This window comes from Amphiura filiformis, chromosome 16 (genome assembly GCF_039555335.1).
Source record: "Amphiura filiformis chromosome 16, Afil_fr2py, whole genome shotgun sequence".
Taxonomy (NCBI): Eukaryota; Metazoa; Echinodermata; class Ophiuroidea; order Amphilepidida; family Amphiuridae; genus Amphiura; species Amphiura filiformis.
In genome coordinates, this window is record NC_092643.1 from 53,859,065 (window position 1) to 53,884,120 (window position 25,056).

At 39.9% G+C, this 25,056-nt stretch overlaps 1 protein-coding gene and 1 pseudogene across 1 annotated transcript; one reads left to right on the plus strand and one right to left on the minus strand.

The window, feature by feature from the left end:
- Positions 1–762: 762 nt before the first annotated feature.
- Positions 763–10,396, minus strand: LOC140136190 (NFX1-type zinc finger-containing protein 1 pseudogene; annotated as a pseudogene).
- Positions 10,397–11,612: 1,216 nt separating this feature from the next.
- Positions 11,613–24,851, plus strand: LOC140136191 (NFX1-type zinc finger-containing protein 1-like). Its single transcript, XM_072157899.1, is given in 4 exon segments — positions 11,613–11,735; positions 14,477–17,771; positions 17,773–19,901; positions 23,705–24,851. Coding segments are annotated over 3 exon segments (5,445 nt in total). The 5' UTR covers positions 11,613–11,713; the 3' UTR covers position 19,901; positions 23,705–24,851.
- Positions 24,852–25,056: the final 205 nt, after the last annotated feature.

Genomic DNA, 25,056 nt, shown 5'->3' on the forward strand with positions numbered 1-25,056 from the left:
AACCAGAACAAGCTGTATGTTCACTGAGTTGTATGTAATAGGCCTAGCACTCTGATGAAGCACAGGCACAGGCGTCGGCAAATTAACCTGTCCATGTATTGTGTCAACAACGTCAGGCTGTGTCACCTGTAAACAAAATATAAACGAATCTAAAGTTTGATATACTTTAAGCATCAGGTATGTTCGAAGGGACCATAAGGGGCGTCTAAACGTCACCCATGGGTAGCAGCAATTTGGTCTGTTTGGGCCAGTTTGGGGATAAACAATTCCAAAAACTGATCTGGAAGTTGTATTGGTAACCTATCTTTCAGCTGACAAAATTATTCTTATCTGTGTTCTGAATGAGATTTTTGTCAGCGCATGTTGACTGAAGTTTTATTAGCTCAGGAGTCATGGCACAAGGGTTGTTGTGGGAAAAGGGGACACGTGCCACCGTTGACAAATTCCATCCAAAGAAACAATACCAAAACCAACCGGTACTTCCCCCTCCCCATTAGACCCAGCCCCATCAGTCTCGGAGCGACCCCACGCCCCGCCCCATCTGATGACTCGCGCTTGTTCAAATATTGTTGCAAATGAGAATTAAACAAAATATGATTAGTCAATGGCTTGCTAAGAAAGGCTCTAATCAGGTGTATCGGGAATCAGCGGGCGCATGCACAAAACTCATAAAATATAGTCCACTCTTGTCCACATTTTACATCTGGTGCTCACCTAATTTACATCTAGGCGTGAACAGTAAAAGAAATAAAATGAAATACCTTATATGTCTCCAAGATCATAGTTGGCCATGTTAGCTTGGTCAGACCACGCTGCATGCGTAGCGCCATCCATCTCAGATGCCACCGAGTTATCAGTAAGAAGTACATGCCGACTTCCTCCAATTCTTGACCGACATTCTGGACATTTGCTTTCTTCCATCGCCCCTCCACACTCCCCAATGACGTAGATATGTCCATTTGGACATTTATACCAATGTCCTTTGGATAAGCCAACAGCTTGAACTATCATCCGACGTTCGGTATCACATATGCCCAGTCCACCAGAAACTTTACGACACTGTTCCAAGAGTCCTTTAGCTCTATCACGTTTCTCTGCCGTTAGAGCGGTTCCATCCATTAGAAACGCGAGGTCATCTACGTAGCTCTCCACTTTCGTCTTCTTGTCATCACCAAGGTTCGGAAGCATCTGTTTTATCTGACAAACCTGCCAACTCAGTTCCAGCCGATCTAGTTCGAATGAGATCTCGTCTATTTCTTGCTCACTGCCTCGCATTGGTTGTTCGTCATTCAACAAACGATCCATTACAAGCTCAAGTTGCCTTTTGATGCTGTGGCAATCATCAATTGGATCATTCAAGCTCAATCGTAATCGATGAGCCGATTCGTACAAACTTAGCTCATTCCGAAAGCTTACCAATTCTTGTAAACTGATCATTTTTTCAACTCGTTCGCGTCTTTTCTTCGTAAGATTGTAATCAGTCACACGATCGTTGTCTAGATGTAAAATGTCTAGATTTAAAATTTCTTCCCGAGCCTTTTCCTCCTGCTCGCGTCTATCTTTCACGTCACCTTGTACTTTGCGTTTCACTTTCTCGATATCGGCCAAAATTTTCTTGATAATGCCGCCATACCTCAAGCTACGTCTGATTGGGGTTTTGCATTTAGGACATGTCTTCATCTGAATGCTGACAGATGTCCCTTTATCAGCCATGTTCATCCAGTGATCTAAGCCCTGTACTTCAATCAGATGCTTACAATCTTCCAGCTCTATAAACTTGGCATCGCTATCTTCTTCAGATCCAAAGAATACCTCTGTGACTTCTTCTCGATTGCAGATTCGGCAGCTTTTAGGGCACGGTTCACCGCATATCCCAATACAAGGGTGTGATGATCCTCGGATCATACCATGACTACATTTCTTTGGGCATGGTTCGTTGCACACTTCACGATCGCATGGATCTCCACAGAGTTTAGAGCACTCTGCATGCTTACAAACCCAACCGCACGGCTCCTGACAGGGTACACATAATTCTCCGCACCTCTTTTTGCACGTACTATGCTTACAACGGTTCTCACATGGACGTTTACAATGGCGGACATGTTAGGGTGCAAAATTCTTGACATGGATGACCACAGACAAGATTACGGTCGCATTTTTTCCTACATGGCTTGTGTAATCTTCCTTGCAAGCAACCACCACATGTGCCAGTGCATGGGTGCTCACATCTGAGTATTGCGCCACAAGGGACTGTGCAGGCGTCCAAAGGAGTTGAACACGGTAATGTTGCAGAATGACCACAGGGCAGATCTCTTTTTACCAACTCCTTGCAAGAAGTCTGTTTACACGGTTCTCCGCAAAGTCCTTTGCATTGATGCCCACAAGTAAGAGTCTTGCTGCATCTCGATTCGCAGTCAACGAATTGTGGATTACTGTAGCAGTAGATTTTCTGACTATGGCCGCATGAAGGTAGTACTTTGTTGACTTTCGTCATACACACCGGTGGACACTGTTCAAAACATAACTTTGGACATGCATGCTTACAGATCCTCTTCGCGCAAGGCTTCTTGCATTGATAATCGCGGTGCTTAGGATCATATGGATGGCAGGGCATGTTGCAAACATGTCCACATTCTAGCCGAAAGTCACATGGTTGTCTGCAGCCGCCTTCAGGGACATGTTTGAAGTCCTTTCCACAAGACACATCGGTTTTCTTGTCAGAATGTCTTTCACAAGCTAGTGTCAGTGCTGTACCGAGCATATTCTGTGATTTCAGTGTGGTTGTAATCTTCCTCCAGAGCTCACTTTGACGACTCAGCTGCTCGGAATTTCCAATACAATACAATCCTTTCTTGGCTCGACTGAGGGCCACACAGACGCGGTTTGCTACCTTCAGGAATCCAATGTTACCTTCATCATTGCTGCGAACTAGAGACAGCAATATGATGTCATTCTCTTCCCCTTGGAAATTATCCACAACACAAACTCTTACATCTCGCAAAATAGTCTTATCACTGCCATCCTTTTTCATGAGTTGCTTGAAGTTAAGCAGTTGCCCTGTGTAGGTGGTTAGTATTGTGATCTTGGAAGGTTTGATGCCTTGTTGCAACAGGTACCTGCAGAATGCCACCATGAAACTTGCTTCATGTATGTTGGAACGGCTTCGAGTGTCATCATCAGCACTTTCCTGATGTGAGTGATCTATGAAAAAGACATTGCTACAAACACCTCGTACTTTGTCCAGCTGGAGCACAGACTCATGATCTTGAAGATCGGCGTAGAAGTGTTTCTTCATGAGCTGGGATATAGAAGGTCGCATACGATGTTGCAGAACAAGTCGCTGGCAAGGTAAGTTATTTTTCACCATCCTTTCGAAAAGGGAGGTATCAAGGTTGTAGTCCTTTGCAAGGCGATATACAGTCGGATTAGGTCGGAGTTGCTGGTGATCTCCGATAAGAATTAACTGCTTGCAGTGTTTACTTAAAGTTGTCACGATATGAGATTCCAAAATCTCTGCAGCCTCTTCGATGATGATGATCTTTGGCTTCACACGTTGAAGCAGAGCACGGCTTTTGGCAGCTCTGGTGGTAGTCATACCGATAACATCAGCATTTTTCAGGATTGTGTAGTCCTCTTCATCCACCACCTCCTTCTGAGCGTTAATAACATCATTGTATTCATCACATTTCTCCTTGATTTCAACAAACACTTGCTGACGGTAACGAGATACCCAATACCGGTATAAATTCCACCTTTGATCCAACTGAAGATCTAGTATATCATATCCCATTCGGTTTGCTTGAACATAGGACATACTCTGAGAGCTTTCCACAAGCGTTTGAATGCGATTGGCGATGCGATTAACTGATCTTCTGCTATTGGGGTCATCATCTGATTCGTGATTTATTCTTCTGAAATTCCGAATGTCGAATACCAGCATGGAACCCGGGGATTCGTGCATGAAGCTTGACTTTCCTGCTATCTCTGCTTCGTACTCATCATCATTGTCATCATACCTATCATCACTGGTAACTCTATAGAATTCCTCATCATCTAAAAACTCATCTTCCCCTAAATTATCTGTTGTAGTGTCTGCTTCACACGGCAACGGTTCATCCTTTACTGTATAGTGACGGAAATCATTGTCAAGGCATAACCAATGACGGATATCACATTGTCTATGTCTGGTAGAAAGACTTTGGCACTGCTCCAGGGTCATGTATTGCTCCAATAGAGAACCATCCAATACACCTTCAAATGTTTTATGGAACTTCCCAAGTGCGTGCTCAATTTCACGTCGTACTCTTGTAGCTTCTTTTCTGTGGTATCCTGAACAGGTTTTTAATGAACGATCTTTGATGCGTCTTTTCAATCGAATCTGCATCCGACGCTTCTTCAAATTATAACTATCTAGTAGTTCACTTCTGCTTCGTCCACCAACTCTGACCACGTTCTGATTGAAGCATAATACACCTTCTAAGAATTGATCTAGAGCGTGATTGGTGTAACATACGACCAAAACCGGACCTGCTTTTGATTCATGTACAACATCATCCTCTTCATCACCTGCTTCACCTTCTTCGTGTTCTCTCACGTTCTTACCCCATTTGTTTCGATTTTTAAGAAGTGCTTGCATGATTTTCAGACCAACGTGCGTTTTGCCTGTACCCGGTGGTCCTTGAATCACACAAAAGCTACTCGTCAGGGCAGTGTATAACGCTTGAAATTGGGATTGGTCCAGTTGAATACTATCTGGGGAGGGCCAGTCCTCTCTGTGAAGCAAACGGATATATTTTGCCGATTCTAAATCTGGACAGTCATCATTCAGAAGCGCCCTAAGATCAAATGTCATATCAGGATCGTTGAGGAGGTACTGTGGAGGCTCCACTTGCGGTGATATCTTCAGAATGTGTTTCTGAAATGGAAGCGAGTCGTCCGTAATTTCTTTCAGACCTTCGAGGACGTGTCTGTAGGCTTCAAAAAACGAAACTGATTCGACCATGCTGAATTCACAGTCCGTGTTAAGCAGATGCCACACATCATCTTTGAAGTCTACGTCAAGCATCCCGTTTACGAGCTGCTTTGGATCCCGATTTGCCACGGTTCCAAATATTGCTGTTTGAAAATTATCAGTTGAAAGACACAGCAATGACCCATAGAGAAGACGTTTACTAGCAAACCAGCGAATATTTCTCATGGAGCTACAGTCAAATTGGATCTTGTAGACAATACGGGTATTCGTACAAACGGGATATAGAATTCGCACTTCATTGTAAACTCGGATATCTTTAATTTTTCTACTCTGTGTAACACCAGTTTGAAACTGTGCAATCCCCTCGCGTAATGGAGCTACGAAATCTTCGCGCATAAGTCGAAATTGTACATCAAGATAATGCTGGATATCTCGGTACTTCCCATTCACAACATTTTGTCGTAAATACGGTTGTTGTGTTTGAGTAAGTTCTTCTAATGTCGGGAATGTAGGGCATTCTCTAAAGTCATTCGGAGGCTGGATTGCCGACGCATACCCAAGGCGTTCTAGACGTTTTTGTTCTTCATCAGGGGCGTTGTCAAGGGTGGCCTGGTGTTTTTGGAGCTCTTCGATCTCACCAAGTATAGTTTGAGGATCATATTGTGTATCGTGTTTTGATATAGTATTACACGCATTTGTAATGAGGTCTAGCAACACGCCAACCTGGTCCCGTGTGCTCGGTAAATGTTTCAGTAATGACTCGAGTAAGGTGATGCAGTTACGATATGTATCTTCTAGTGTAGAAGACGATTCGTCATTTTTGATCTTTGATATGTGCTGACATAGATGGCTTTTTAAGAAGACAGATGTCTTAACCACACTCAGTACATTGATTGTATTCTGTGGGGCATCATTCCGATATCCTGCACGACATGCTTTGGCCAAAACTTGAATCAAGAGCGTCATTACATCTCGCCGAATTTCCGTTTGGTTTAATGTAATTTCCAGACTATCCTCTGCTCCAGCCAGTTCATAGAGAACACTTGTATCGTCATCTTTAGACATCCTATCCAGTCGCTTGAAACCAAAAATGGCAGCACCTTGCATCTTCCGCTCTTTATTGGTTGCATGTGGTTGAAGTGAAGAACTTCGTATTCTTTCGCGTAAATCTCGGGGTGGAAGTTCTGATGTCTCAGATCTAGGACGTTTGTATTCATTTCTTTCGTAAGATTCGCCGGATGATTCTCCATAATCATAGTCATTATGGGGGCGAATTTCTATTTGGTTCAATTCCAGAATTTCCTCTGCCTTAGCCATATCATGCAGACCTCTTGCATCGTCATCTTTAGACATTCGATCCTGTTGCTTGATACCGAAAATGCCAACGCCTTTAATCTTCCGCTTTTCATTGGTTGCAAGTGGTTGAAATGAAGAACTTCGTATTCTTTCGCGCAAATCATGGGGTCGGAGTTCCGATGTCTCAGGTCGGGGACGTTTATATTCATTTCTTTCGTAAGGTTCACAGGATGGTTCTCCATAATCATAGTCAGAATAGGGGCCAATTTCCGTTTGGTTTAGTGGAGTTTCTAGACTTTCCTCTGCCCCAGCAATTTCATACAGAAAGTCTGTATCATCATCTTTAGACATTCTTTCCATTCCCTTGAAACCAGAAATGACAGTGCGTCGCGTCTCCCGTTCATCATAATCATTGGTTACATGTGATTGAAATGAAGAACCCCGTATCCTTTCGCGCAAATCTCGGGGTCGACGTTCGGATGTCTCAGGTCGCGAAATGTTGTATTCATTTCTTTCGTGGGATGATTCTCCATAATGATAGTCATCGTGAGGGCGTTTGCGATTTGGTTGAGAATCTCTGGATCCAAGTCTCATGAAGACAGGCATACGTGGAGCACCACTGGGTCTACCGACATCTCGTTCTGTGTAACAAAATCAATTGCAAGTATACATAATATGCACTTTGTAAATCATCATACCGTAAATATTCGTTAATAAGCACATGTGCCTATTAACGAGTTGCTCAGACATGAACGAATTTTTAAGGTAGTTTGATAAACTTTTTCATTTTTTCTTTTTAATTTTCAAATATATGTGTTACAGATATTTGTAAATTAAAAGAAGGAAAAAATGAAAACGTTTAAATATACCTTAAAAATTCGTTCTTGTCCGAGTTACTCGTTAATAGGCACATATACTTGAAGACCTGAGCGCAAGAAGACCGTAAGTCCATTTGGCCCCTCAACATGTATACACCAAAGTTGCGTATAGTTTCGTATAGTTTGGTAATGTTATATACATGTTCAAGGGCCAAAACAAATCTTTCACAACCTTTCATGATGTTTTCACCCTGGAACATGTATTAAACATTATAAAACCCTAAGAAACATATACGTAACTTTAGTGTATACATGTTGAGGGGCCAAATGTACTTCTTGCGCTCAAGTCTTCACTCATTAACGATTTTTTACGGTATTATGAGAAGATCACAGGTTTGAGGGACAATTAATGTCATCGAGCCAATCATTTCAAATTACAAATTTACAAGTAGCATATATAGTGAGGCCCTTGTACAGATACATTGAATGTGTTTTGGGGTCAAAGGTCATAAGAAGTTACTATGTTTGTGCCCCTACCGCAGTCATGTGACTACAAAATGTCATTTGCAGTCAGTTAGGTATTGCATGATATTCCGATAATGTGGTCGAAGGACATCAAGGCCTAATTGGCGTTTACAGACTATTCCCGTATCATTGATTTTATGGAACAATGTCATAAATGGGGCTAGGCAAACTACAAACTATGTATACTATACACATTATTATCATATTTTGTTCGTATAAAAAGTTTTTTGAAAGTTGCATTTGACAGAGAGCAATGTTTATTAAGCAAGTATTGTGGCATGTAAAACCCGCTATCTTCGTGCTGAAATCAAATTAATACAATTTACTGCCACTTTTAAATTCGGGTATTTAAGGGTGGTCTTAATCCTGAAATAATGGAAACTTTTGGGCCTCTGCTAAATTGTGGGACCAAAGTATATAAAAGTATTTTTAGAACGGCAAAGATTTGATGAATTCATCTGTGAGGTCAAAGTTGGGCAAAAAAATAATTTTTTGGAGAAAATCCCCAAAACGTTTTTTGGTCCAATTTTTTTTGACCACGTAACAAAAAAAATAAGAAAAGAAATATTTTTTTTAAACTAGATAAAAATATCTAGAAATTTGCACCAAAAATGGTCAAAAATGCTCAATTTTAAAAAAATCATAAAAAGCCTGATTTTCGTCCAAAAATTCAAATATTTTTGGTGAAAATACAAATTTCATGGCAAATTATTAAAAATAGGGCAGTTCGTAACTGCAAGATCCCCCTGGCCGATGAGCTGTACCTTTAGGGTCATAAATGTTTTAAACATGCTTAGAATGTCGTAAGGAACATTCTTGTTGAATTTGAGCTTGATTGGACCAATAATAAAATTTTATTTGAATAAAATTTGATTGGACCAATAATAAAATTTGACCCCTAAACTTTGACCTTTGGTGTCATAAATATTTAAAACATGTCTAGAATGTCGTAAGGAACATTCCTGTTGAATTTGAGCTTGATTGGACCAATTTTGAAATTTGACCTTTGACCCCTTAACTCTAACCTTTGGGGGTCATAAAAATGTTAAACATGTTTAGAATGTCATAAGGATCATTCCAGTTGAATTTGAGCTCCATTGGACCAATATGATGGACTTTTTATGGACACTGGGGACCAGTATCAACTAAAAACATCAAGACCGCAGGGTCGGCAAGTGAGTTCCAATATAATAGGCCCCGCAGGGCAAGAAAGCCCAGTGACCTTGACACAATAGAAATGTGAGGACATCAAAATTGTCCGCACATTTTTTACTGTCCTCACATTGTACATGTAGTATAGAATGTCCTCACTTATATTAGTTTACAAATACACATATACAGAAGGAATACACTATCGCAAGATCCCCCTCCATGGCTAAAGCCAGGGGGGGTTGTATTTTTTATATTTTTGAAACAGTATTCGAAGTAATCTTTATAAATCTAATGTGTATGTAGCTGGGGAAAACAGCCGATTGATCTCGTAAACTGGTATGTAATGTGTTGTTTGTACTATTAACCCTGACTGCTCATATCCAGAAGCACCAGATTTGAGTCCTGATTATCAGGGACGGTCTGTGTAGCTCAGTGGTTAGAGCGTTCGCCCCGCAATTAAGTCCACGGGACATGGGGAAGGCCCTCCACGTCTTATAATCAACATTAGACCTTGTACCTCATGCTTCTAACAGACGAAAAAATGACAAATGGCACCAAATATTTGGCTTTACCCACTCATACTAAAAAGTTGGCTACGCTGCTGTTGAGATTAGCAGCTAGCTGTACTATACATGTCTATCGATAGACAGAAATTACAACATGATTAAATGGTTTAGACTATTATACGGGACACTGTACGTAAGCTCCCCTAATTATGCCTAACTCGCAATGTCTGAATTTACATTAAAGCCTTAAGGGCTGGGGTATGAACGTTTGGACAGTATTTATTTTGGGACATTAGAGCACATCAGACATATCGAATTGCATTCTGAATACGAAGAATGTCATTCTGATATCAAATAATTTTGATTTTTGAAATTCGCAATTTTTAAAATACACATTTTATGGCAAATCATTAAAATTGATATTTTTGATATTTAACAGTACTTGAAGTAAACTTTATAAATCTGATGATTTATACTTAAAGTGTATGTAGGTGGGATGAAAAGCCGACGATCAATTGAAAATTTTGACCTTTCGTATTGAAGATATGGATTTTTTCCCAAAACACCAAAAAATGAGGTCTTTTTGGGAAAAAAAATCCATATCTTCAATATGAAAGGTCAAAATTTTCAATTGACCGTCGGCTTTTCCTCCCAGCTACATACACTTTAAGAAATGTATCATTAGATTTATATAATTTATTTCGAGGACTGTTATATATCAAAATTTGAAAAATATCAAATTTTTATAATTTGTCATAAAATTTGTATTATATTGTGATTTAAAAAAATGAAAATTATTTGATATCAGAAAGACCGAAAGACCCCTAGTTTCGAACTGCTGCCCGAACATCCCCGTCACTTCTAAAGTCGAGTGCCCCCCCGGTGGATAATCCTCCACTTTAAAAATAAATTATATCTGAAATTATTAATGAGTGGCTATTCCACCAAGCATTCTACTTACGATATCCATTTCTTGACATCATCAACTATAGTCAGGAAAAATCCAGGAAAAGAACACCAAACAACAATTGGATGTGCAAATTACACTTGCTCTAATACATCTAGATCCTGTTCTAACATGCCTAAGTCAAAGCAGTACACATTTATAATGTTCCTTGTACTTCTTTCTGGATGCAGTGCAGACTGTGTACATCTAGTTCTTGTGTACGTATGTTGATTACATATAATTATAAAATTGGGTATTGCATGAGCACAGAAGTTGCGTGAGCATAGGATTTACAGATCGCAATAGAAACAGGAGCGGTGTACAAAAAGCACTATGATTGTTGTATGTTTGTTTAATGCCACTTGCAGACCTGGGTATTTTTGATAATTGATTTGACTATTCAGTGTGCTATAATTATTTGATATTACTGGGTGTGACTTTTGTTTTAATTATAAGTGTACAAAGTCCATTTGTTTCGTTGTGTACTAAATAACTTGCTGAACATATGTCAGGTTTGTTTAAAGTCATTACAAAGTATTACACAAAGCTAGCATATTATGCTCTTATGATGATGATAATGATGATGATGATGATGATGATGATGATGATGATGATGATAACAACAACAACAACAACAACAATAATAATAATAATAATAATAATAATAATAATAAAGATAATAATAATAATAAGAATAGTAATAATAATAAAAATAATAATAATAAAAATAATAATAATAATAATAATAATAATAAAGATAATAATAATAATAATAATAATAATAATAATAAAAATAATAATAATGAAAATAATAATAATGAAAATAATGATAATAAAAATAATAATAATATACTATAATCTGTTCCAAGAGGTATTGCCCTTTCGCGTTTGGCAGGCGCTTCTGAACACAATCTGGTCCTTGGATAGGTCAAAGGAGATATTTTTGAAAATCGAGTTACTATGATTATTAAATTTTTGTAATATATATTTTCTTATGTATTTACTAAGCCGAAATATAAATGACTCAGAATGGCAAACATCAAACTTCGACTATAACGTGGAGTTCTATGTGGGATTTATTGCTCTGTTGTTGTATTAAAATAACAAACAATAGGTGTAGCCTACGTTGGGACATACACTTGTAACCATTACATAATTATAATTTTGCCAAAAACAGTCAGGTCTGAACAAAATCAACCAAAGTAATTTCAAAAGATTGTACATTGTGGCTTTAAACAAGCAAACAAAAATTATGCTCACTCATTATGTTATAACAGTTTCAAGGTATAGGGTAAATCCTGTGCTCATGCAACTTCCGTGCTTACAGATCACGCAACATAATCCAATTCATTTGCACAGACATAACACGCATGTACGTACTGCAGCTGGATTAGTGCATTTCCTGTCTATTTGACTTCAGAATCTGTGATTTGACGTGTATTCGAGTTCATTGTTCATTCGCTTGGTTTAATTTGCCTGGATTTATTGCCGACTTTTAATGATGTCAAGAAGAAGAGATCGTAAGTAGCATGGTCACTTTCAGACGATGGTGGACTACATTATTCAATGTGGCAACAGCCAAAAGCGTAAACAAAACAGACAATATGACGGCAACACTGCCTGCACGATGGACGCAATTATTTTTCCCGGAGCCAAGATCCGTTTTTAGCTCTATTGGCCGGGTGGCCCCATTAAAAAAAAAAAAAATGCACAAAATATATTTCCCAGTGCAATATATACATTTTCACATGAAAATAAATAATTTTACATTCAAAGAAAAAAGAAGAAGAAAAATTTTTACTCATCGCCGGAGATGGGAATCGATCTCGGGACCCTTAGCGTGTTAGGCGAGATCCATAACCACTACACTACGTAAACTCATTGATACACGTGGGGGAAATTTTCAGTATATATCGTAACATATCGTGCGTTATTCATACAAAAAATCAAAAAACAGTACTTAGTACAATGAGGTTCACTGGCGAACCTCAACGGATTTAGACTGATAAAATAGTGCTTAATAACATACGTACAGTTTTGGAATAATTTGAGACATTTTTGTGTTTACGTGTAAAACCAATGACAACGTCAAAATTGAGCCAATCTTGGCCGGCCCCCCCTGGTCACTTTATACTTAATCTACTTTTTAAGGATTTTAAAATGTGTGTTATTATTTATGCAGCACCCCCCACACACACAAAAATTACATCGTTTTGAAAGGGGCGTGGAACAGGGTGGACGAGCAAAAGCGAAAATAAAATAAGGGGTTCAGCTTGAGGTTCCAGATGTAAGTGTTTTGTCATCACTAAAGCGGTAGGGTGGTTGTCCCATGTTTGTAGCTTACACGTAATTGGATTCAACCAAATTCATTGTGTTTTTAGGACAAAAGCAAATTTGAATTAAAATCCCCAATTGGAACACCACAGTTAAGGGGGTACTACACCCCTGTCCAATTTTGTGCCTATTTTTCTCAAAAATCATAGCGCATTGGTGACAAGTAAGATATGTATATTATAGGGGCAAGGACTACAACTACTGCACTGGAAATTTTATTTCAGCACAGACAACAGTTGTGGAGTTACAGTCAAAAATGAGGAAAACCAATATTTGATCAATAAATCAATAACTACTTGCCTTGAGTTGCTGAAATTTCAGTTCAGTAGTTGTAGTCCTTGCCCCTATAATATACATATCTTACTTGTCACCAATGTGCTATAATTTTTGAGAAAAATGCAAAAATAGGCACAAAATTGGGCAGGGTGTAATACCTGCCCTCGCATTATAAGATAAGACAATTTAAAGGGGCATTTCGTGATCCACAGCCTCATCCCCCACTTTTCTCAAAAAAGTTGAGATTTTTATATCACTGGAAACCTCTGGCTACATAATGTTTATGTACAAAATATTTCTTGCAGATTAATTCGTTTTGGAAAGATATCGTGAAATTTGAATTTCGTTCTGGTGCACCAGAACGAAATTACAACGCATTGTCTATGGAGCAGTGTAATACACATAATCATGCATAACTCGCAAACGCAAAATCGGAATCAACTGAAATTTTGGGAATATGCTTTTTTCGTGGATATGTACTGAAAAATGTCATAAAAGCGGGATAAAAAGAGGATGCTAGGATAACGAAATACTCCTTTTAAATTCGGGTTTCCAAAAAATCTTGTGTGTAAGTGGGGGAGGGCAACAATTTTTTGGCAGACCACTTTCACCACCCGGGGGTACACATAATTATTGCACAGTCCCTTTTAAAAATGATAAAGGGTATAAAATGTTAGATTAACATGTTTAACCTAATATTGTAATATATTTTTCATTATTAATAATTACCTCGGTGGCAATATTCAGAAAATTTTGCTTTTTGCTTTTGTTCATTCAAATGTTTTTGCAGTGGTTCACTGTAGTGCTTTGATCTCTTTGTAATAACGCTTTATAAGCTCTTATATATATATGTGTGTATTTTGTAAACCAATATAAGTGAGGACATTATAGGCCTACTACATGTACAATGGGAGGACAGTAAAAAAATGCTTCGAAGATCAAGACCCAGGGCCGGCAGGCCCGAGGTCAGAGACTCAACACTCAATTGAGTTCCAATATAAAAGGGCCCCGCAAGTCAAGAAAGCCCAGTGACCTTGACACCATAGAATATATATTCTACTTTTTAAAACTTTTACCCCATAATTTCTCTCATTGTTCAAGCTTCTGATGTGCTAACATAGCCTGCTAGTGGTTCAGCTGAAAGCTGTGTATTTAAGACAAAATAAGGCATTTACATGAATCTGTAATTTATATACTGACAGTATATAAATTAGCTACATTTGAATGGGGCTTCAACTTCGTCAATACTGCTTTTTTTCTTCGTTTTTTTTTTTTTTTTTTTTGCCAATTTCAAAAATATCAAATGACAATTTGAATGTCTTATCCTTCACTTTTGAATTTAAAAAAAAAGCAATTAATTTTTGATTTTTACACTTGCGCTAGGATCACCGAACGTGTCTTTGATGGCATATGGCCTCACATGTATTTATATGGTATGTAATGGTAGTGTATGTGCAGGGCAGGGGCTGCATATGTGTATGCTTCATGTAATTCGTGTAAATGGGACTGTTGTTGTTGCTGCTGCTGTTGCTGATGTCAACGGTACGTTGCCCTGACCAGAAATGATCGTCTAGTTGATATTGACCCCAACTTAATCAATACACATATGATGTTTGTATTGTCACGTGCATCTCATTTTGTTACTACACAGAACCGTTCCGTAGGCCGAGCGATAATCCACGTAGAAGACTCGGATCCAGAGATTCCCAACCAAGTCGCAAACGCCCCCACGGTGACTATCATTATGGACAATCATCCCGCGAACCTCACGAAAGAAATGAATACAAACGTCGCCGTTCGAGTCAACCACATGCAACCAATGATGGGCGGGAAAAACAGCGCGCGGTCATTTTTGGTTTCAAGCGATTGGAAAGAATGTCTAAAGATGGCGATACAAGTGTTCTCTATGAACTGGCTGGAGCAGAGGATAGTCTGGAAATGACATTAAACCAAACGGAAATCCGGCGAGATGTGATGACACTTTTGATTCAAGTTTTGACCAAAGCATGTCGAGCAGGATATCGGAATGCCCCGCGGAATACAATCAATGTACTGAGTGTGGTAAAGACATCTGCTTTCCTACAAAAACATCTACTTCAGCATATATCAAAGATAAAGAATGACGAATCGTCTTCCACGCTAGAAAATATTTATCGCAACTGCATCATGTTACTCAGGTCATTACTGAAACATTTACCGAGCACACGTGACCAGGTTGGCGTGTTACTCGACCTCATTACAAATGCGTGTCATACTGTGTCGAAGCACGACAAGGAATTTGATCCTCAAAATATACTTGATGAGATCGAAGAGCTCCAAAAACCCCAGAACACCTTTGTCAACGACCCTGAAGAAGAACAAAAACGTCTAGAACGCCTTGGGTATGCATCGGCTATCCAGCCTCCGAACGAATTTAGAGAGTATCCTATATTCCCAACATTAGAAGAGCTTACTCAAACTCAACAACCGTATTTACGACGAAATGTTGTGAACGGGAGGTACCGAGATCTGCAGCATTATCTCGATGTGCAGTTTCGACTTATGCGAGAGGATTTTGTGGCTCCACTGCGCGAGGGGATTGCACAGTATCAAGCCGGTGTTACACAGAGAAGAAACTTAAACGATATCCGAGTTTACAATAAAGTGCATATTCTATATCCCGTTTGCACGAGTACAGGTATTGTCTACAAGATCCAATTTGACTGTAGCTCCATGAGAAATATTCGCTGGTTTGCTAGTAAACGTCTTCTCTATGGGTCATTGCTGTGTCTATCAACTGATAATTTTCAAACAGCAATATTTGGAACAGTAGCAAATCGGGATCCAAAACAGCTTGTCGAAGGAAAGCTTGACGTAGACTTCAAAGATGACGTGAGACATCTGCTTAACACGAACTACAAATTCACAATGGTCGAATCCGTCGCGTTTTTTGAAGCCTACAGACACGTCCTCGAAGGTCTGAAAGAAATAACGGACGACTCGCTTCCATTTCAGAAACACATACTGAAGATATCACCGCAAGTGGAGCCTCCACAGTACCTCCTCAACGACCCTGATATGACATTCGATCGTAGGGCTCTTCTGAATGATGACTGTTCTGATTTAGAATCGGCAAAATCTATCCCTTTGCTTCATAGGCAGGACTGGCCCTCTCCAGCTAGTATTCAACTGGATCAATCCCAACTTCAAGCGGTATACACTGCCCTGACGAGTAGCTTTTGTGTGATTCAAGGACCACCGGGTACAGGCAAAACGCACGTTGGTTTGAAAATCATGCAAGTACTCCTTGAAAACCGAAGCAAATGGGAAAAGGAAGTTAGAGAACGTGAAGAACATGAGGAAGGAGAAGAAGAGGATGATGTTGTACATGTATCAAAAGCAGGTCCGGTTTTGGTCGTATGTTACACCAATCACGCTCTAGATCAATTCTTAGAGGGTGTATTATGCTTCAATCAGAACGTGGTCAGGGTTGGTGGACGAAGCAGAAGTGAACAACTGGACAGTTACAATTTAAAACAGCGTCGGGTTGAGATTCGAGGTGAAAGGCGCAATGAAGATCGCTCTCTAAAAACCTGTTCATCTAGAAACAGACAGAAAGCTTCCAAAGTAAGGCGTAAAATTGAGGACATACTTGAAAAGGTCCATAAAACGTTTGAAGGTGTATTGGATGGTTCTCTCTTGGAGCAATACATGACCCGTGAAGAGAAACAAAGTATTTCTACCAAACAGAGACAATATGATATTCTTCACTGGTTACGCCTTGACAATGATTTTCATCACTATGCAAGGGAAGATGAGCCGTTGCCGTTTGAAACAGAAAAAGTGGCGGAAGATTTAGAGTATGGTGAGTTGCTAGACCATGACGAATTAAATAGAGTTACAAGTGACGATAGGTATGATGACAGTGATGATGAGTACGAAACAGAGGCACCAGGAACGTCAAACTCCATGCAAGAATCCATGGGCCCCAAGCTGGTATTCGACATCAATGAATTCAGAAGACGACATGACGATCCCGCAAGCAGATACGCCGCCAATCGCATCGCCGATCGCATTCAAACATTTGTGGAAAGCTCTGAGAGAATGTCTTTTGTTCAAGCGAATCGAATCAAACATGATGTACTAGATCTTACGTTGGATCAAAGATGGGATTTATACCGGTATTGGGTATCTCGTTACCGCCAGCAAGTATTTGATGAGATCCAGGAGAAAATTGATAGATACAACGATGTTATTAACGCTCAGAAAGAGGTGATGGTTGAAGAGGACTACAACATCCTGAAAAATGCTGCTGTTATCGGCATGACTACCACCAGAGCTGCCAAAAGCCGCGCTCTACTTCAACGTGTGAAGCCAAAGATCGTCATCATCGAAGAGGCTGCAGAGGTTTTGGAATCTCATATTGTGACAACTTTAAGTCAGCACTGCAAGCAGTTAATTCTTATCGGAGACCACCAGCAACTCCGACCTAATCCGACTGTATATCGCCTTGCAAAGGACTACAACCTTGACATCTCCCTCTTTGAAAGGATGGTGAAAAATAATCTGCCATGCCAACGCCTTGCTCTGCAACATCGTATGCGACCTTCTATATCCCAGCTCATGAAGAAACACTTCTACCACGACCTTAAAGATCACGAGTCTGTGCTCCAGCTGGACAAAGTCCGAGGTGTTTGCAACAATGTCTTCTTCATAGACCACTCACATCAAGAGAGTGCAGATAATGACACTCGAAGCCGTTCCAACATGCATGAAGCAAGTTTCTTGGTGGCATTCTGCCGGTACCTCTTGCAACAGGACATCGAGCCTTCCAGGATCACAATACTAACCACATACACAGGACAAATGCACAACTTCAAGCAACTCATGAACATGATGAAAAAGGATGGTAGAGATGAAAGCATCTTGCAAGATGTAAGAGTTTGTGTTGTGGATAATTTCAAGGGAAGAGAACGACATCATACTACTCTCTCTAGTTCGCAGCAATGATGAAGGCAATATTGGATTCTTGAAGGTAGCAAACCGAGTATGTGTGGCCCTCAGTCGAGCCAAGAAAGGATTGTATTGTATTGGAAATTTCGAACAGCTGAGTCGACAAAGTGAGCTCTGGAGGAAGATTACAACTACCATGAAATCCCAGAATATGCTTAGTACAGCACTGACATTAGCTTGTGAAAGACATTCTGACAAGAAAACCGATGTGTCTTGTGAGAAGGACTTCAAACATGTCCCTGAAGGTGGCTGCAGACTACCATGTGACTTTCGGCTGGAATGCGGACATGTTTGTGACATGCCCTGTCATCCATACGATCCTGAACACCGTAATTATAAATGCGGCAAACGTTGCACAAAGAAGATCTGTAAGCTGGAACATGCATGCGGAAACCTATGTTACGAACAGTGTTCAAAGGCTTGTATGGTGAAAGTCAACAAAGTACTGCCTTCTTGCGGTCATACTCAGAGAGTCAGTTGCTACAGTGATCCACAATTTGTTGACTGCGAAACAAGATGCAGTAAGACTCTTGCTTGTGGCCATCCATGCAAAGGACGCTGCGGAAAACCGTGTCAGGAGGCTTCTTGCACAATCCCTTGCAAGGCGACACTCAGATGTAATCATCCATGTACTGGAACGTGTGGTGGCTGCTTGCAAGGAAGACTACACAAGCCCTGTGGGAAAAAATGCAACCGTATTCTTGTATGTGGTCACCTGTGTCAAGAAATGTGCACCCTATCATGTCCTCCATGTAAACAGCAATGTGAAAACCGTTGTAAGCATAGTGCATGCAAAAAGAGGTGCGGAGAGCTATGTGTACCCTGTAAGGAGCCGTGCGATTGGGTTTGTAAGCATGCAAAGTGCTCTAAACTATGTGGAGATCCGTGCGATCGTGACGTGTGCAACGAACCATGCCCAAAGAAATTTAAGCATGGTAGGACACGAGGATCATCACACCCCTGTATTGGGATATGCGGCGAACCATGCCCTAAAAGCTGCCGAATCTGTAATCAAAAAGAAGTCGCAGAGGTATTCTTTGGATCTGAAGAAGATAGCGATGCCAGGTTTATAGAGCTGGAAGATTGTAAGCATCTGATTGAAGTACAGGGCTTAGATCACTGGATGAGCATGGCTGATGAAGCAAGTGATGAATCTGTTAGCATTCAGATGAAGACATGTCCAAAATGCAAAACCCCAATCAGACGAAATTTGAGGTATGGCAGCATTATCAAGAGACTTCTGGACGATATCGAGAAAGTGAAACGCAAAGTACAAGGTGACATGGATGAAAGATGTAAGCATAAGGAGAAGGCACTGAATGAAATTGTACATCTAGCCTCACATCTAGACCATGATAGTGTGATTGATTGCAATCTCACGAAGAAATTGTTCCAAAGTGTTGAAAAAATGGTCAGCTCACAAGAGTTGGTACGCTTTCGGAATGAGCTAAGTTTGTACGAATCGGGTAGTCGTTTGAGATCTAGCTTGAATGAGCAGAGTGGTGATTGCCGGGACATCAAAAAGCAACTTCAGCTTGTTATGGATCGTCTGTTGAACGACAAACGACCGATGCGAGGCAGTGAACAAGAAATGGACGAGATCTCATGCGAACTAGATCGGCTGGAACTGAGTTGGAAGGTTTGTCAAATAAAACGGATGCTTCCGAACCTTGGTGATGACAAGAAGACGAAAGTGGAGAGCTACGTAGATGACCTCGCGTTTCTAATGGATGGAACCGCTCTAACGGCAGAGAAACGTGATAGAGCGAAAGCACTTACGGGACAATGTCGTAAGGTTTGTGGTGGGCTGGGCATAAGCGATACAGAACGTCGGATGATAGTTCAAGTTGTTGGTTTATCCAAAGGACATTGGTATAAATGTGCAAATGGACATATCTACGTGATTGGAGAGTGTGGAGGAGCGATGGAAGAAAGCAAGTGTCCAGAATGTCTGTCAAGAATTGGGGGAAGTCGGCATGCACTTCTCGGTGATAACTCGGTGGCATCCGAGATGGATGGTGCTACGCATGCTGCGTGGTCTGACCAAGCTAACATGGCCAACTATGATCTTGGGGACATATAAGGTATTTCTTTTTGTTTCTTTTATTGTCCACTCCAATGTTCTGCTTAAATTTAGAAGCAGATGTAAATTGTGGATTAGTGTATACTAGATTTTATGAGTTCGGTAAAATAATGTGTGCCTGACCCGCCTGTTGATTCTCCAACTGACAGTTGATTTCACAAATAGACATATTTATTAGCAATGCAACATGGGAATGCAATCCATTGACCATTTTTGTTTCATTATACCCGCATGCGAAGCATGGACGGGTATATTGCCATCCTGTGCTTTCCTTTCCTTCTCCTCCTTCCATCAAACATATCATTCTGTCAAGGCTAGCGCTAAAACTACAAGGGCCCCAGGACCCATATGTGGTACACTTATGGGCCCTACCCCGTAGAAGTGCCTTTTGCCCATCTTGGCCCCAGAGGTCAAAGGTCACGGGCCCCAGGGGCCCAAATGTGAAAATACAAAGCACGCCATTTCTCATCAATGAAGCGGCCTCAGGGCCCTGAGTTGGTACACTGATAGCCCTAGGGGTACTCTATATATACAAATATACAAGAGCCCCATATGTTATATATTATGGGCCCCAGGGGCCCAAATGTTAAAATATGGTGTAACAGATTGACAAGCCTAACTCTAAAAGTACAAGATCACTAGGGCTCATATGTGGCATATGTATGGGCCCTAAGTTGCAGATGTGCCTTTTGCCCATTTTGGCCCCAGATGTACAAGGCTGGGGGCCCCAGGGGCCCAAATGTTAGAACAAAGGGCCGGCCGTTTCTCAGCAAATAAAGTAGCTACAGGGTTCAGATTTGGAACACAGATAGGTCTTTAGTATTATATTGTCATATGTATATATAATCCCCATAGTTTACATAATATGGGCCCCAGGGCCCCAAACGCTAAAAAACTGGCCGTTACTCAGTAAATAAAGCAGCTACAATGCCCAGCTTGAGTCTACTGATAGCACTTGAGAATCATACTTTAACATATGTACATGAGCCCCATAAGTCATATATATTGGGCCCCAGGGCCCCAAATGTTAAAACCAAGGGCCGGCCGTTTCTCATCATATAAAGCAGCTTTATGGCTCAGAGTTTGTACACAGATTGCACCTGAGAATTACATTGTTATATGTACATATGAGCCCCATATATCACATAATATTGGCCCCAGGGGCCCCAAACGCTAAAACATAGGGCCGGCCGTTACTCAGTAAATAAAGTAGCTACAGTGGCCAGCTTGAGTCTACTGATAGCACTACAGAATTATACTTCAACATAATTATGTACATGGGCCTCATAAGTCAAATATTATGGGCCCCAGGGCCCCAAACGTTAAAACAAAGGGCGGGCCGTTTCTCATCAAAGAAAGCAGCTTCCGGGCTCAGAATATGTACACAGATAGCACCTGAGAATTATATTGTTACTAACACCCACACACCCCACATACGTAGGACTAAACAGACAGATCGTATTATATCATTGGAAATACCAGCGTGAAGCGTTAAGGCTGTACCAGTTAAATTACATAACCCATTGGCTGTTCCATTTAATTTACATACTCCCTCTGAAATGGCCCTCAAAAGGCTGTTCCGTATAATTTACATACTCCCTCTGAAATGGCTGTTCCATTTAATTTACATACTCCCTCTGGAATAGTTTCCCCCTAATCATATTGCATAGCCTCACTGTGAGTATTAAGAGATACTGACAACAGCGACCTGGAGAGTAAGAGAGACAACACCCCTGGGAGGGGACTTTTTACAATTTCTTTAAGCGCTACGACAGTGCAACCTACATTCAATTAAAGCTTGTGACTTGGACTTTCACTTTTTACACATTTTCTGCCCAATTGGGCGACTTTTTACAATTTCTTTATTTTAAGTCCTCAGCAAATAAGGACTGTAAGTTTGGGTACACCGATAACATGCGGGTATAGCCGTATTTGTGTACAAATATATAGCCTTCTAGTTCTTATTTGCGACCCTATTTCATCAACAAAAATGGATATTTAGTGTACTCTTCAGTCATGAATACCAAAGTCAATGAATACTAAAAGCGTTTGTAAAATGTTTCGGCTGCAAAATTGTGTCCCTGCCAGAAACATTTCAGTCGACTAGTGATAATCTAAAATCGGCACATCCTCCGGCCCCGGGGCACGTCATATATAAAATATAATCTGGTAAACTAAAAGGAAGTCCATATAACATCCAGATCACAGTATCGAATTGTTTGCCCCATTGAAACTGGCCCAAACTGCCCAACTTGAAGTGCCCGCTACGCCCAATGGCAAATCATAATGTTCCCGAGGCTCAAAGTAGGTATGTCACAGTGGCTGCACAATAATTCTGCTACACTGTGCATGCAAGCATAACAGTGAATTGAAAATGGCGCGTTTCAAATTTGGCCAATTTTAGAAAACATCCATGTCGATAAATGAATTTATTCATATGCTTCATTTATCCAAATTGTTTGAATTTTTAATATATGGTGTGTGAAGCCTTCCCGAAGCTACCATCAGGTCCCCAAAATTAAAAATTGTTTTGTTTAAGAGCTACTGCCTGTTTTTTTATTTTTGAAGATCGCTCATAAATCAGTAAATATAGGCCTATTGAAATAAAGGGACCTACCACCATTTAGCTGAAATACTAATCTTTCTTAGCATGTAAATTATTTCCGTCGGCAACGAATGATACACTTCGAGGAAACTAGTTGAAACAAAACATTATATCAAAGATATTTTTAGGGAGTAATCTTCCAAACCTCAATAGCTCTAAGCCATTGTGTGTGTCCAAGGCCATACTATTTTTTGTATACGCGGTACAGTGGGAATCGCTTTTCCGTTTACCATTTGTCATCCCATGTTAATCCAGATAACAAAATGTTCATTTAAAGTCTCATTGCAAATGAATTATGATTTTTACTTTTCGGATTTGGCTTTGAGCAATGGTGACACATACCATGTTTACAGAAAAAAATGAAAATTCTATTCCAGACATCGTCAAAATGTCAAACTTTGTATGTTTTGTATTATATTTAAGTAATTAACTGCAGTTTCTTTATTCAACATCATAACAGGTTCATACTTGACATATTTATGGTGAATGAATAGACTTTCATTAAATATTGAAAAACCCAAAATTACTCATGCCTAATTTACATAAAAATGTCATGAATACATAATTACCTGTAATTAGCTAATTTGCATAATTAATTACTTTTTGTGTATTTTTTGTTATCAATTGAAATAACTTTGTATACATATGTGTACAAAAAAAACCGCACCCTGATATCATGTAGGCCTACGGTTTTCTATTGGCATCAATTTTGCATATTAATTAGCTGAACTTAGTCATTTTTTCACCTTTAATTTGTCTGCAGATTGGCTGAATTTGCTAAAATAGTATATTTGGTTAATTTATTATAATTATTCAATGATAGATTTTTTAATTTTGTTTTCTTTAACGAAGTTAGGAAAGATAGGCATTTAACCTGTGGTACTTAAATTAACGCTGCTTTTTCAAGCAAGCGTCCAAATAAACCTTCAAAATCTCGAAATGTGCCAATTTTGTCATTATAGCCATTTGTGGCAGGTTTTAATTCCATTTACGAGCATCTTAAAATTGACACTACATCACAATGCATTGACCGATTTCAATTCCGTTTTTTGATTTTTGATGCTTTAATAAAGCTCATTCATGTAGAAACATTAAATAACGTTTTTCTGCTGCGCTTATTTTTGAGGTGATATACCTACTTTAAGTACACCCGCGGAAAAGTACATAAGATTTGCCTTTGTTTTTATCATCCTTTACAGGTGATGTAGTCTGACGCAGTTGACACCGGCACCTAGGTAATCCCTAACCCTAATTAACATATAGTGATGGTCTGTCTTAAATGAGACATCAACCTTGTACGCGCTTTGAGATGAAAACGGGGACTAATATGACATTTCGGTGTTGATGTAACCACTCGGAAGATACTTTTACCACTTGAAGGTTTGCCTCGGAGGGAGGTGCCAGGCTGTTGTGGCTGCGTATGGGTTTTCCACCCACTATTGAGATTATCCGTGTTCTATAAGCTGCTATACCTTGTTTAGGACTTTCAAAAGAAATGTGCATGTGCAGCCATGACTGTTTCAAAATATCCCACCAAAGTCATGCAGGTAACTCCGAGGTCATGCATTGAGTTGGTTTGAATGAGGAATACTACGGAACCATCGCCTTTTGTTAGAAGCCACGCATGAGTAAAGTGGATAACCTCTATTGTCTATTGATGTTAGTGACTAATGTTGTATGAGCGCAGAATAATTGTCAATTTGACACATTCTGTTTGAGACGCCGCTACATTCACAAGACGTGTACTCAGCCGTGAAAAAGGTGATTGTTTCAAATGTGGTGTATTTAGCTGTCCATTGATATGCAGCACGATATGAACATGTCACAAATAATCTGAGATATAGATGCTTGAAAAAAACTTTCCAAACTTTTGTTGAAGAGTTTATGCCAATGTGACTACACATGACTGTTTGCTTCTAATATCCAAACCACTGGAACACTTCCAACTGAAAACTTGAGAGAATCAGATTGGTTTTGTGATAAGGTTAAAGCCATAATCTACGATCTTATAATGTATCTGATTTTTTGGCATATTTGTAATGTTTAAACATGTCCCAAGTTCACTTAAACCTAAATGAAACCAACTAAATGGGTTGTTTTTGTAGCGCGATTTTGACATAATCACGATAATGATAATTATGACTTTAAGTCTGCCATATACTAAGTAAGCACATTTAAATATTATTAAAAAATATGACATTGTTGAAGCCAACAGCATATTAGAATATATATATATCAAATGTTGTTCATAAATTCTTTCACACATATTGTAGTTATTAACCCTTACACCCGTAAGGGAAAATACCACAGAATACCACGATGAAAAATTGTGCGCATGCATGCATCCCAGGGTCTGCGATGACGCAATCACCCTAAGTGTCAAATGCTCACGGAATTGCTGGCGGGCAGCAATAACCCGTGTAGCTGCCGGTCCGCCATCGTGTGGTTGGCATGCGGGGGGGTCGAAGGTTCGAATCCCGGGGGTGCCAAGTCAAAATTCTTCTTCTTCTTGACTTTTTCGGATCTTCTGTGACTTCCGATAGCAAAAAAC